The sequence below is a fragment of the Brienomyrus brachyistius genome, chromosome 7, assembly GCF_023856365.1.
Source record: "Brienomyrus brachyistius isolate T26 chromosome 7, BBRACH_0.4, whole genome shotgun sequence".
Classification (NCBI taxonomy): domain Eukaryota; kingdom Metazoa; phylum Chordata; class Actinopteri; order Osteoglossiformes; family Mormyridae; genus Brienomyrus; species Brienomyrus brachyistius.
Genome location: NC_064539.1, coordinates 11,934,156 through 11,948,431, shown reverse-complemented (window position 1 = coordinate 11,948,431; position 14,276 = coordinate 11,934,156). Strand labels below are relative to the sequence as shown.

Genomic DNA, 14,276 nt, shown 5'->3' with positions numbered 1-14,276 from the left:
GGGAACTGACTGGCCAAGAAGAGCTTGAGAAACAGATAAAGGGGCTCTTAGTCATATGCTTGGCAGTGTTTTTGGATCAAGGTTAATCAGGGTCCACAAAACAGCTTTGGTTTATGAAAGAAAGAAATCTCGATATTAAGAATTTTGGCAGTACATTAGTGTTTTTGGTGAAGCATTTGCATAACATAAAATCCAGATAACATTTTCAGCTCATCCCTACTCACTTGCCTATCATACATCAGAGAAAAAATATATTAAACAGCTGTATTAGTTTCAGTGTTTCCCAGTCCGGTCCTCATGGACCCACAGACAGTCTATGTTTTAGCTCCCTCCCAGCTCCCAGTAGGGACCAAAAATGTGAACTCTCTGCCAGAGAGCTCCGAGGGAGCAAAACGTGTACCAGCTGTGGGTCCCCAAGGACCAGACTGGAAAACACTGGTTTAAACTAATAAACTTTTAAAAAATAACAAACCCGAAAGCAATAGGAATAATAGTTTCCGTTGCACTGTCAGTTTATAAATGCAAGTGAAAAGACAAAGTGTCAGCCAGATTCCTTAGTTACACTGCCACCTGCTGTTTGGTTTTGTAAGCAGTGTGAATGGTGAGACCGCTCTTTCTTCCTGTTGGGGTGGAGCTTCAACCAAGAGGCACAGACTGGTCCTGCAGACACATACTGCCTACAGTGACAAAATGTATGCAGTCATAGATTAAAATTGACAGTTTTAAATATACTGATGTATACACAGAATGCATTATCATTCCTTGCTGATCAAAGTGGATTAATATATTCAGCTGGAATATTTTTACAAAGTAGCTACTTTATCAAAACAGCATGGATGCCAGTTTAAATAACATGGGCATCCTTTTAAAACGAAAGCACTAGATTACAAGCACATGTAGTCATGGGAGCATGTAAAGTAATGTTTTTAAATTTTATTTTATGTTAATACAATAAATATACAAAACCCAAACTACGCAACATGCGACAGAAGGAGAGAAGAGTGCATTTGTACAGTACAGTAGAATTCAGGACGACAGCAAACCAATTTTACAAAATATACAAATATCCCTTAAAATCTGATTTCAAATATATTCAAATCCATAATCACATACAACCTCTGGAGCAATATCATTTTCACTGTTTCAGCTACATTGGGCATTGATTAAAAGATAAAACTCAAAGCCACTGTCGCAATACAGGGAAAAATGCAATGACACGGAAACAGTTTACATCCTCAGATTTTCTGTTTTCCAACGAATTGAAAACAAACAAATGTGAAAACATTTTTTGATGCCATTCATTTTAATGGAAGAAAAAATCCTGTTGTAGCACACCTGCACGCACACACACACAAACACAAAATCACTAATCTATAAAGAAATCACAATTTTAGAAAATATAAAAAGAAAAGGTTGGGGAAAACCCCTGCAGCTTATAACTAAACATAAGATTTCAGAACTCTGCATCAAGACTTACTGTAACCTATGTGCAGGAACATGAAAGGAAGTGACCTTGCCTCACCTTGGCGGCTAATCTGCCAATCAGAGTTACAATGCTGTCAGCGTGGAGCATCACTCCAACATATCACTTCACCTCCATGTCCGCTACAAGAACCGCCCATGTAATGACATCACTTTAAGAAACTAAAATACTGTGCTGTTGAGGACTAAACCAACCCTGGAACAAATAACAAACAACCAAACAAACAAACAAAAGAACAACCAAACCAAACAGTAAAATTATCCAGTGTAGCCCTCCGAGTTAATTTATTCCAGTTGCGGGATTTCAAAACTGTGCAAAACTGACTTAAGGTACATCGGCTGAGATGGCTTAGGGAAGAAACGTCATGTCAAATGGGCTCTGCTTTCTCTGGAACACAAACTGAAAAATCTTACTATATATATATATATATATATATATATATATATATATATATATATATATATATATATATATATTTGTGTATATATATATACACAATTAAACCATGTGGTCTCTTTTACATGTTTTATTTCCCTATTACAAGTTGTAAATGTCATCATGGATATACAATGGTTATACAGCTGGGAGACAAGGTGCCAGTAGTTCTCATTTCTGCTTACTTGCATTTGCATGTTTATCTTCACATCTAAGTGAACAGCACATGAAACCAAAGCAGAAATGTTTCAGGCATCATTCATCTGGGCTGCATTCTATAAATTTTGAAATATTTAGAGAAGTACAGACATACAGGTGACCAACAGCAGACAGCAGGAATGCCAGACAAGGCTGTGAGCACCGGAAGAAAAATGCAATCACAGAAGTCTCTTGTTTAATAAACTCTCACCCTTGACCAACATGTCCGCCACAAGCCATGCGGATGCTGATACACTGAGGGTCAAACAAGGAATGGGGGCAGCATCAACAACAAATACGGTCTATCGCCTTGACTGCTGTGTTGAAAGTCTCTCCTTTCACATTTATTGAAAGTACAAGCGTTTGAACCAGACCGGTTTCCTCCCATGATGCTCTTCACAGTGCCGCCAACAAATCCCTAAAATAAGTCCTTAAAAGTATTTCAATGTGGAACCACTAAACAAAGCAAGGATGACAGGATGCTATTATCGTGGTAGAGAGCACTGGAGGTGTAGCCAAACTGTTCCGAAAGGTCTGCTCATAAACGTACGCCAAATGTGCAGAGATTAAGAACTGGTTCCCCGTCAGCCTAGGGGATCTACGAAGAAATTACGATAGACACAGCCATCGCAAGTACCCTGATTTAGTGACTCCACCATCCCATTATCTAGCCCTAATTCAGCATAAGCCTGGGAAGTCTGATTAGTAAACGTCCAGAACTGTAACTATCCAGGACTGGCCCAGCCAGATGCGCCTTTGCGAGGCTCCTGTGTGTTTACACTAAATGACTGTTGACAGTTAAGTGATCGATGCATTCATGCTCATTTCTGATCACAGGGAAATACTACAAATACTACCCTGACAGAGCTTCAAAACTCATAAAAATAAGCAATCTCTTTCTAGCTTAAATTGGGTTATTATACCATTCTTTCAGTCCAACCATTAGCCTGAAAAACAGCCTGTTTCATAAATTATCTTCTAAATGGTGCATTTCTTGCATTGCGCTCAAGTAATAATAATGACCTCATTATGGGAGTGTCTGAATTCCTTAACCCTCCCACCTGGACAGAGAGGCTTTCTAAGGAGAGCAGTCTCAGAAAGAACAGCAGGAATGCACTGAGGTTTTGTCTGTGACTGCACAGCGCTGACTTCATAAGAAACAGTGGCAATGGAAACACAGAGGAAACAGGTACAGTGACTCCACCCATTTTTCTGCCCCCATCCTCACTCCCTGCCCCTCCGGGAGGATGAAATGTGCTATGGTCACAGTCACTCATCTCCTACTGCTCCTCGTTCCAGTAATGCTGAAGTTATTGGGGGCAGTATTGTAGAAGTATGCGGTGTGCAAGTGGCAATCTCTTTGTTCATCCCGATTCAAAGGCCATGCCGGAACGCCGGAAGACACGTTAACGGACATGCTGAGAGACACAGATGGCTCAGGGTCACAGGAGAGCAATAAATAAATGAGAAGGAGGATCTTACAGTCTCTGTATGGGGTGGGGGTGTAGTGTAGTGTGGGGGGAATGAGCTGGGATGAAGGGGAGAGCTCCCTCAGATCTGGTCCCCCTTGAATGCTCCACGGGCAGCAGTCGAGGCCGCGTTGGCTGCTGCCGTCTGAACAGTCTTGTTGGACATCACACCCGAGGCAAATTCCTGCTGGGCCTTCTCAAAGCTGGCGCCTGAGCTGCGATACAGCTCATGAACCTGCAGGGGGCACACAGGATGATGGAGGAAGTTACAATAACAAACTGCACCGCGTACAGTACAAGTACTGGCAAATTAGACAAAAGAACAGCTTCATTTGATATGCAGAATGAGACTTATAAAAACCCTTTACATTAAGCAGAAGCATAAATAAAGCATAAAGTCCACCACTGAAATTTAAGCATTTGAGTACCATGAGAAATTGTCTACAGCCCAAAGCACTAAAATCAGTTAGCATACACAGGCTAAGCTATCTCTATGATTAACACTAGTAAAATGTTCACAATAAAAGTCCCTTTCCTACTCATTATAAAAGCTGCTCAACAATAAAGAAAAAAGCACTGGTCAGCAGGCAGATCAATCCTGCTGCTCCTCTGGGACCTCCAGCTCTGGACCTGACCAAGCAGAAGCTCAGAGCTGCGCTCTACTTCTCCCTGATGTATGGCTCAGCTTCGATTCCATTGACTGTGCTCAATGTCATGCCAGCTTTCCCAAATTGCTTCTCAGGGCAGTCCATTCCCAGAGTGAGACAGGTCCAATCGCTTTCATTTTCTGCAGCCTTCCCCCAACCACCCTTTGCCTCTGCTTCAGATCACTGCCATTCCGCTCTCTTTAATCACGTGGTGACGAGAACAGTGGCCTGGCAATTTACAGCTATGCTCATTCAGAAATTCTGAGCCATATCTGGTTTTTCACTAAAACCAGTGGAAAGAAAAAAAAAGTGAAACCTAAACTGTTTCCTTCTTTTACATTTTCAAAAATTGTGTACTGGCTCAAGACTTAACATTTTGGGCTCCATAAAACCATATCATATTGGGCCCCCAACCCAGACCAATCCCAATGTTCCACATTTTAAGGTCACAGTCACTCAGGAGCCCTTGGAATTATTCTAAAAAGTATTTCAATGTGGAACCACTAAACAAAGCAAGGATGACAGGATACCACCCCCCCCCCCCCCCATTTACAGCACCCCTGCTCAACATCCTGAATAGTTATGTTCTTAACGTTACGCAAACAAAGTGGTCAATACTGCCACCTAATGGACCATTTGACGTCAACCAACAATAATAATGTGTGACTAACAAACTACAGACAAAAACGGAGAGAGAGGAACAGCTTTCCAGGACAGCTGAGAGAGGATCCTCAGGCTGGGATTGTGCATAAGAGCAGGTTAGTCTTTTCCTTCTTTTCACACATGGAACTGGGGGGGGGGTCCTACCTTTTTAAACATTATTAGTGAGAAGACAGCACAGGCAGTGAAGAGGCCTGCGATGAGGATCAACAAGATTCCAACCGGGATGCTCGTGTTTAGACATGTGAGGGCTGAGATCCAGCCGCTGTGGGGGAGAAGAGACAAAGCAGAGGGTCCCTCAACTCTGTCACAAGGCAGATGCTGTGCACTGCAAGCTGGCGACTAATGTATGAAGAATCATCCTCAGCTGAAGAAGGTGCTAAACTCCTGGGCCTAATTATCACTGATCAAGGTTTTATTTTATTTCCATAAGCATCCCATTCCCTAAACCTCCCACTTTGTCACAAACTAAAGCCAGAAGAGATCTAAACAGTATGATAAGAAACATATTTTTGCTTGTAGAACCTTCCCTGTGTAAAATCAGCACAGACTGCTTTTGGATCGGCCGCTGTGAGCCGTAACTCAGTCCTTACAGTTTGACAGTGGCAGATTGTCCCCGCATCACTTCTGCCCCTGTCCACTCACCAGGTCCCCCAGCTTGTGATGCCGATGGCCTGAAACACGTGCATGCCGAACTGACAGATGTATACGAAGAAGAAGACAAAGAATCTGAAGGAGCTGTCATTCCTGTTGTGGCAAAACAAGAGGAAAAATATGGCAAGTCAAGATAATAGCTCTGGTAAGCTGACAATTCGCTGGCATGCCCAGTCGTCCACTACATTTCCTATTCCGATGGCACCGATGCCTGATATAAAAAATGAAGTGTCTGTTTGCTCGCGGGTGTAAATCCATCTGTTTGGCTAATTACACCCGGCCTCCACGGTCCCCTCACCTGGCTTCACAAAAAACATAAACACTCTGTTGCTTGCATGGTTGCATATCACTTCAGTGGCTGAAAGGTGCCAAAGTGGGATACAAATACAAAAGGTGTAATAATGATAATGGAAATAATACAGAACTGTTGGCTACTGACACTTGGATGCAAATGCAGATGCTCCTCACTTTACGATGGTGCGACTCACGATTGTTTTGGCTTTGCGATGGTGCGATAGTGATCCACACTTGGTAGTCATCAGAACAAACTTTGAATTTTGATCTGTTCCCGGACCAGTGATATGCCGTGCAATACTTTCTACTGATACTGGGTGATGGCAGCATCTATGCAGCCACACTTACAGTGTTCTGCAGAGATTGCAAGGTTAAACATCTCATACAGTTTGTAACAATGTATCATATAATTACTTATTTGTTTATCATAATATTCAGCTTATGATATTTTCAACTTACAATGAGTTCACTAGAACATAACCCCATTGTAAGTTCAGGAGCATCTGTAGTAGCTGCCTGCTATATACACCCAGGTGCAAATAGGCCGATTGGCAATCCACCCCGGATGCAAATAGCATCTACCTATAAAAAATTCAAAACTGCATTTCTTAAAAAGAAACTGAGCCTATGAGCTCAGCTCATGCTTACTGCCAGCTACTTAAATTTGTTTCCCTTTCTCCCCAGGCACACTGTTGACTTACGCAGCATGAATTACCAGCTGAATCTCTTGACCGTTAAGTCAATACTGTTGTAACAGTTAAGGATTTTCTAATATTAACATTCATAATCCAGCTGCACAGAAAAAGCAGTGTTTTAAACAAAGGCATTATAAATCAAAGTCAGAGGACTGTGTCCTCTGACTACACACAACAGTTGTGCTGTAAGCTGTTAGTAATGACTACTGTAAATGTCGGCCTGCAGTATTAGCAGTAGCTTGCGTTCTCCAAACAGGTTGTTCACTAAAATGTTCATACTATGTATATTTATTCTTTTGCAGTGGTACCTGAAAGCGCCGTACAGCGGTCTGTACCAGCAGACAAAAGAGCAGGGGGTGAAAACCATGAACCAGAACATTGCCAGGCCAAAGTCCACCCCTCGCCTGGAGTCCACGCAGAACCAGATCAGACAACCGAAGATGTTCACAAGCAGCGTCCCCGCATAAACTGTAGAGAGAGATGGTAACAAATACCAATAAGAGACAACTGGCCACATCCACAAGGAGTCATTGACTTAGCAGAGGTTAAATTACTTTACAAATGGGAGACATATTGATGTAAAAAAACACTCAATGGGATTAAGGTGTCTTATGACCATGTGACCCACATGTTTATTACAAAAGTAGCAGAGCGTAGTGGTTAAAGGCAGAGCCTGGAAACCCAAATGTTGCTATTTAAAGTCCCGCTGTGACACAGTACTTAACCTGAGAAGTACGCAGTACAACATCCAAATGTATAAACCTTTTACATACAAAATGATTTGAGTAAAACTAGCACCTTAATGGAACAGGTGGGGTGCCCAGTCGTGGGGTACTCTGCTTATAAAATGAAAGAGTGATGACTAATGATAGAAGAACATACATGGACAGCCCTTTACAGAGGTAGACCCTGGTTTTGAGAAAGCCAGTGATACAGACCCCCCCCCCCCCCCCCAGTCCAGGGTCACCCTCAAAGAGATGTAGATAAGAGAAAATACTATCCATTATCTATAACATCACTATTAAACACCATTAATAAAAGCCCACTGGTTCAGAAAAACACAGCAACTCATGTCTTATGTAGTGGATATTTTAGTAGTTTGAGTGATACATTTCTATTTCCACTCCCCTTTAAAACATACAGTATATGATGCCCATTTCCCGGAAGCATGGTTATTGAAACATCTTTGAAAAAAGAGGCCTTCCCTTGCAAACCATTGTCAGTTCACAGAAAACTGTACTTAAAACTTTACTTATAAGCTACTATTGTAAAGCTTGCTAATACGTGAAGTGAACATTGTGGAAAACATCAGCTAAACAGCAAGTATTAGCATGAGATGGAGCATAGAACTCTAATCATGTGACTGCCATCAGATGACCCTTGCACATGACTAACCTCTACACACCTAAACATGCCCAAATCCCAGACTGAAGAAAAGATCCCTTCATGAAGCAATCGGCTTTAGCATATCTAACTAAATTCTTACATCATTACTCACTGTTCTGAGATGCTTAACTGAGGTTTTTAAATTACACAAGTCAGGAGGAAGAGGCGATCATGTGGATTAGTTTGATTGAGTCTGGCAAAATTAGGTTATGGGCAGGAACTAAAGAGAGATAGAGGAATACTGGTGAAACACACGCATTGTGACATTTCTTCTTAAATTATTGCTGAAAAGAACATTAGAAGATTACAGTTGAAAAGTTAAAAAATATAAGGGGGCAGTAAAATTATGTAGAGGGCAGTAAAACATGCACATGTCCAGTGATTAATAAAATGCATGATTGCAAAAGCTCAAAAACAATGCACTATGGAAGATATATATTTGTATTTTTTCTGGTAATATTCCAAAATGTGCATGCAGCAATGCCCTGGAGTACAGAATCATTCGTTACTCACACATCCACAGGTAGTACATGGTCTTGACTGTCTTCTGATACTCCACAGGGATGTCTACAGTGATATCATGGTAAAAACATGGTCCGACAGGGAACTTGTCAGGAAGAGGGGGCCAGTTGTTTTTCCTTCCTGAAAGAGAAGGCCCGCAGTAAATTCTCATTAAGAAAACACTAAGGTAGCTGAGGAGTAAGACTTATTTCAAATTGTGATTTGTCATTCTGAGGGGTTCAGTGATTCCTATCAAGTGACACGGGAAGCCAATGAAAATAATGGTTTAAAGGGGATCATTAGCCTTAGTAGCCAGCACTGTCAGGGCGTGTTTGTGTCTGTGACAGCTGCTGTGTGAAGATGCTGCAGGTCAGTGTGCCTCAACCCGTTCCTTGGGGACCCCCAGCTGTTTCCATGTTTTGGCTCCCTCCCAGCTGCCAGGCAGTCCCATTGGTAGGGAGCTGGGAAGGAGCAAAAGTGTGGACTGTCTGGGGGGTCCCTGAGGACTGGGTTCAGAAACACTGCTGCAGGTGTTGCCTGCAGACAGGTCCCAGAAGCCTCACCCCCCGACGTGCCAAGGGACTGCATCTCCTTCTCCCGCCGGTCCAGCTCAGCGGCTTTCTTCTCCAGCTCGTCCTGCCGCCGCAGCAGCTCTGTCTGAGCCCGGTCCTGTTGGAGGGGATGCGTACATGGACCGTGTGTGAGTGGGATCTGCGACCACATTAACACGGACTCCCTCGACAAAACGATACTATGACGGGCAACTACATCAAGATCACATCTACATACCCGCAAAGACTCCATTCTGAATAAGGATCCCCCTGATGGTCATCAGTGCTGATTAGTGAGAATTATATATATCTTTGGTGTGAAGGGAGACCCTGGATAAACACTATACATTACTTTTAGATCAACTAAATAAACTATACAATTGTACAATATCAATGAAAAAATACTTTTGACAAACTGTATTTAAACACCAGCTGAGATAATTTAAATCAAGTTAGAAATCCACATTGAAATATCTGAGTATTTGCTTCATATATACCATACAGATAGAAGTCAGATAATCTGAGAAAAAACATGTATCAACTATAGTATATTGATGCATGCTGTGTGTGTGTGTGTGTGTGTGTGTGTGTGTCTGCGAGCAGGTATACCTATAACGTGATAAATATAATTTTTTTTCCCTTATGGAGACCGGTTTCCCAGTCCCACAAGTGTAGTAACAGTAGGCTAATCGGTATCTGTAATACTGTATACACATGCCCTGCGATGGACAGGTGTCCCATCCACATTCCACCCAGGCCTTGTGCCCACTGCTGCCTGGAATAGGCACCAGGCCCTTTCAGACCAGGATAAATGGTTAGAGGATGGATAGATGATAATATTAACTTCTAGAACATTCCTGTTCAGTTATTGCATTGTTTCAAATATTCTTTAAAAAAGCAAATAGAAAATAAAAACACAAAAACAACAATACATATACCTTACGTCAATGGGATCTATGATGACTCCCTAGTGATACATACAAATAACAGACATTTAATTTACAAAGTGTAAAAGTCTGTCTTACATTATTTTTCTAATTAAAATGTGCATTATTTAGTTTTACAGAGTGTTTTAGTTTTTTGAAAATGAAAAATGTATTATTTTTCTTAAGTAGTTTACCGTGGAAGAAGTTCCAGGTTACTGTACTGCAGTTTGGTTTCAATATGGAATGGGGAATCACTGAATATTTCATTTCTAAGCACAATATACATAACAGTTATTGCTATAATCATTTTAGTGTCTTCATCTGGACATCAACAAAATTACATCCGTAAATTCATGTTTAAATTTAAAAAGTGTTCTGAAACAGCAAGTCTACTTTTGTGGGAAGAAAAAAGCTCATTACTTACTAAGCGGTTTGCACTGAATGTGCAAATGAACACAGCTGTAAAAATTCCATGGCCTAAACACAGTAATAATAAAGTACTTACATAAATACTGTACTGTACCTCGAGTTGACGAACCGCTGAAGTCACGCAATGTTTTCATGAGTGTCACAAACTTGTGTGTGTGCGTTCGTTATTACGAACCATTGTATTTAATCCAAATGTTTAATATAACAGAGTTTATGGTAGTCCATTTGTACAGTAAGTAACAATAACAATAACAATACGAGTTATTCGTAAGTCTTAACCTAGGGAGTGTTTTTGCTTTGTAGTTAGAAGCAACTTCACGCAAATATACTCAATGCACAAAATAAAATGAATTATGTTGACCTTTTGAGTGTCTGGTCATACCGCTCATTGTTTTAACATAACATCTACCAGTCTGGAGTGATCCTTTGACCTCTCAAAATATTGCCATGTGACTGAGGTCATTTTCTGTAAAGGCATGTTGACTGCTTTGCAGAGACAAGAGAAATGAAGCTTCGACATCGACACCTAATGGGACTGTTGAGGACTTTTGTTAATGGAGCACAAATACCAACATTCATTACGGTCTACTTCACTGCTGCACAATCTTGACACATAAGAACGTAAGAAATTTACAAACGAGAGGAGGCCATCTGGCCCATCAAGATCGTTTGGGGAGAACTTAACTAATAACTTGTTAAAATCTTATCTAGCTCTGATTTAAAGGAACCCAGGGTTTTAGTTTCCGCTACACTAGCAGGAAGAACTACATGCTAACTACATGCTGTGTAAAGAAGTGCTTCCTCAAATTCATTTGAAAATATTCTCCCGCTAATTTCCACTTATGGCCACGAGTTCTACTATTTAAACTAATATTGAAATAGCCATTTGGCTGAACAGCATCCAGACCTGTTAGAATCTTATATACCTGGATCATGTCCCCCCTTAGTCTCCTTCATTCGAGGCTAAACAGATTCAGCTCAGCTAATCTCTTCTCAAAAGACATTCCTCTAAGACCAGGAATCATTCTTGCAGCCCTACGTTGCACCCTTTCCAAGGCAGCAATGTCCTTCTTAAGGTATGGTAACCAAACCTGAACACTATATTCTAGGTGGTGTCTTATATAATCGCAGCATCACCTCCCTTGACTTAAACTCCACACACCTAGAGATGCAGCCCAACATCCTATTGGCCTTTTTTATTGCTTCCCCGCATTGGCAAGAGTGGGATATGGATGCATCAACATACACACCCAGGTCTTTCTCATAATCAGCTACCTTTATTTCAGTAGAACCCATAAAATATCTGTACTTTATATTTCTGCTCTATGCATGAACTACCTTACATTTATATGTGTTAAATTTCATCTGCCAGGTATCAGCCCAGTCGCTAATTAAATCAAAATCCCATTGTAGCCTCTGTGCTGCTAGATCAGTATGTACTACACCACCCACCTTCTTGTTGTCTGCAAATTTAACCAGTTTACTGTATGTATTGGTGTCAATATCATTAATGTAAATTAGGAACAATAGTGGTCCTTAAATTGAACCCTGTGGTACCCCACTATGAACGCAGGCCCACTGTGACATTGTGCCTCTAATAACTACTCACTGCTTCCTGGCAGTTACCCAGTTTTCGATCCAAGCCGATACAGTTCCTAAAATCCCTGCAGCTTTGAGGTTAAGCAAGAGCCGTTTATGGAGGACAACATGAAAGGCCTTCGGGAAATCAAAGTAGACCACATCGTAGGCCTTGTGATCAATTCCTCTTGTAGCTTCCTCAAAGAACTCAAGTAAATTAGTTAAACAGAATCTACCTCTCCTAAATCCATGTTGTCTATCCCTCAGAATGTTATTTGAATTCAGGTGATCTACCATTTTCACTTGGATTATAGCTTCCATTACTTTTCCAGTTATGCAAGTTTAACTGATTGGCCTATATATAGTTTGCTGGATTACTTCTATCCCCTTTTTTGAATATGGGCGTTATATTAGCATGCTTCCAATCAGAAGGTACCACACCAGCAGATAAGGATTTCTGGAATAGTAAAGTTAAAGGTTGGCTAATAATATCCCTCATCTCTTTTAAAACTATAGGTAAGATGCCATCAGGGTCCTGCAATTTATTTATTCTGAGCTTAGCTAAGCTTTGTACCACATCAACCTCAGTTATACATATATTGGACATAGACGATGTTATATTCGTACTTAGTGGTGGTAAGTTACTCGTGTTCTCTACTGTGAACACCTGTGTAAAATAATCATTAAACTCATTTACTATATGAATTTCATTTTCAGTTATAAGGCCCTTACCATCCTGCAAATTAGTGATTTCAGATTTCATAGCTCTTCTAGAGTTAAAATATTGGAAGAATCATTAACCTCCAATGCAATCTTCCTTTCTACATTACTTTGGGCGAGGCTAATGTTATTTTTTTAACTCAACCTGTAGACTTCGATACTCCTGCTTTATTTTGAAATCATTAGTTATTTTCCATTTGTGGAACAGAGCCCTTTTCCTCCTGACTTTATTCTTAATTTCCATAGTTAACCACCATAGTTGCAGTTCCATAGATATAATTTTGCTGGAAACATGTATGAAGTTCTCTTACACTTGCAACAATGTGCTTTTAAAAAATTCCCATGCCTCTTCAACCGTTTTGCTATTTAACTCCATCCAGTTTACAGTTTCTAGTTTCAGTCTCATACCATTAAAGTTAGCCTTCCTAACACTGTATACTTTTGTTTTGGACTTTGCTCTTTGGACACTAAAATTAACCTTAAATTTGACCATGATATGATCACTACCTTCCAATGGTTCTAAAACTAATTTTCCAATACTATCCTGGTTATTAGAGAAAACACGATCAAGAAGGACTTCCCCCCCGGTAGGGGTATTAACAAACTGAGTAAAAAAACAATCCTGCACTAATTACACCACCTCAGGTTCATTTACAGATGAGCCACAGTCCCACTATATCTCAGGTAAATCACCCATAACCACCACATCATTTTTATTACTCATAATCCTGATATCGTCATATAACATTCTGCTTTCCTCTGCAGCTACATTTGGTGCTCTATAACAAATACCAACAATTAGGCCATTTGAGTTTTTAGCATCTAGTTTTATCAATACCGCTTCTGTACTTTTATTTTAATCAGTGAGTTCCCTTGCCTGCAAGTTTTCTTTTACGTTTACTGCAACAGCACCTCCCTTCTTACCTATCCGGTCACTACGGAACAACGTGTAACCATCCATATTATATTCTTGTCCATCATTGTCACTCATCCATGTTTCCGTTATTGCTATAATGTCGTAAGTGTCTGACAAAATTAAATTTTGTTTCTAATACTCCTACATTTCAATACAGACCGCAAAGCGTAGGCCTTTTATAGTGCCCAAATTTAATATTAATTGGGGCTTTCTGTCTCTCCCCACCTATATTTATAACTAACCTCCCTGCCCCCCCAGTCCCTAGTTTAAACATTCCTCAACTACTCTACACATACACCTCCCCAACACACTGGTTCCCCTCTGGTTCAGATGCAACCCGTCTGGCTTGAACAGGTCCCACCTGTTCCAGAAGGTCCCCCAGTGCCCCATAAACCTAAACCCCTCTTTCCTACACCACCATTTTAACCACGCATTTAATCCCCTTATCTCAGCTAACTTAATATTCCAGAGAATATCATTGTGGATGTTCTGCTTCTAAGCTTATCTGCAACTTCTATAAATTTATCCTGCAGAACAGCCCTCCTGCCCTTTCCTATGTCATTGGTGCCAACATGCACCATGACCACTGGATCCACCCCAGCTGGGGCCAAAAGCCTGTCCACACGATTCAGAAGGTCCCCTACCTGGGAAACAGACAGGCTAGACACCGTACAGGACCCTCTATCATGGGTGTACACATAACTATCTACACCTCTACTAAATGAATCCCCTAC

The 14,276-nt window shown here is 40.9% G+C and overlaps 1 protein-coding gene across 2 annotated transcripts in view; it reads right to left on the bottom strand.

The window, feature by feature from the left end:
• Positions 1 to 913: 913 nt before the first annotated feature.
• The window catches only part of LOC125745648 (secretory carrier-associated membrane protein 1-like), a 29,134-nt gene continuing 15,771 nt past the window's right edge, over positions 914 to 14,276 (bottom strand). The window contains exons 4-10 of one of the 2 annotated variants that reach the window (XM_049018678.1): positions 13,745 to 13,749; positions 8,986 to 9,107; positions 8,435 to 8,563; positions 6,844 to 7,003; positions 5,538 to 5,639; positions 5,040 to 5,157; positions 914 to 3,820 (exon numbers count right to left, since the gene is read on the bottom strand). In XM_049018678.1, coding sequence (XP_048874635.1) covers positions 3,668 to 3,820; positions 5,040 to 5,157; positions 5,538 to 5,639; positions 6,844 to 7,003; positions 8,435 to 8,563; positions 8,986 to 9,107; positions 13,745 to 13,749 — 789 coding nt within the window. In that variant the 3' untranslated portion in view covers positions 914 to 3,667. The remainder of the gene's footprint in view (positions 3,821 to 5,039; positions 5,158 to 5,537; positions 5,640 to 6,843; positions 7,004 to 8,434; positions 8,564 to 8,985; positions 9,108 to 13,744; positions 13,750 to 14,276) is intronic. The other variant, XM_049018677.1, reaches the window with a different exon arrangement.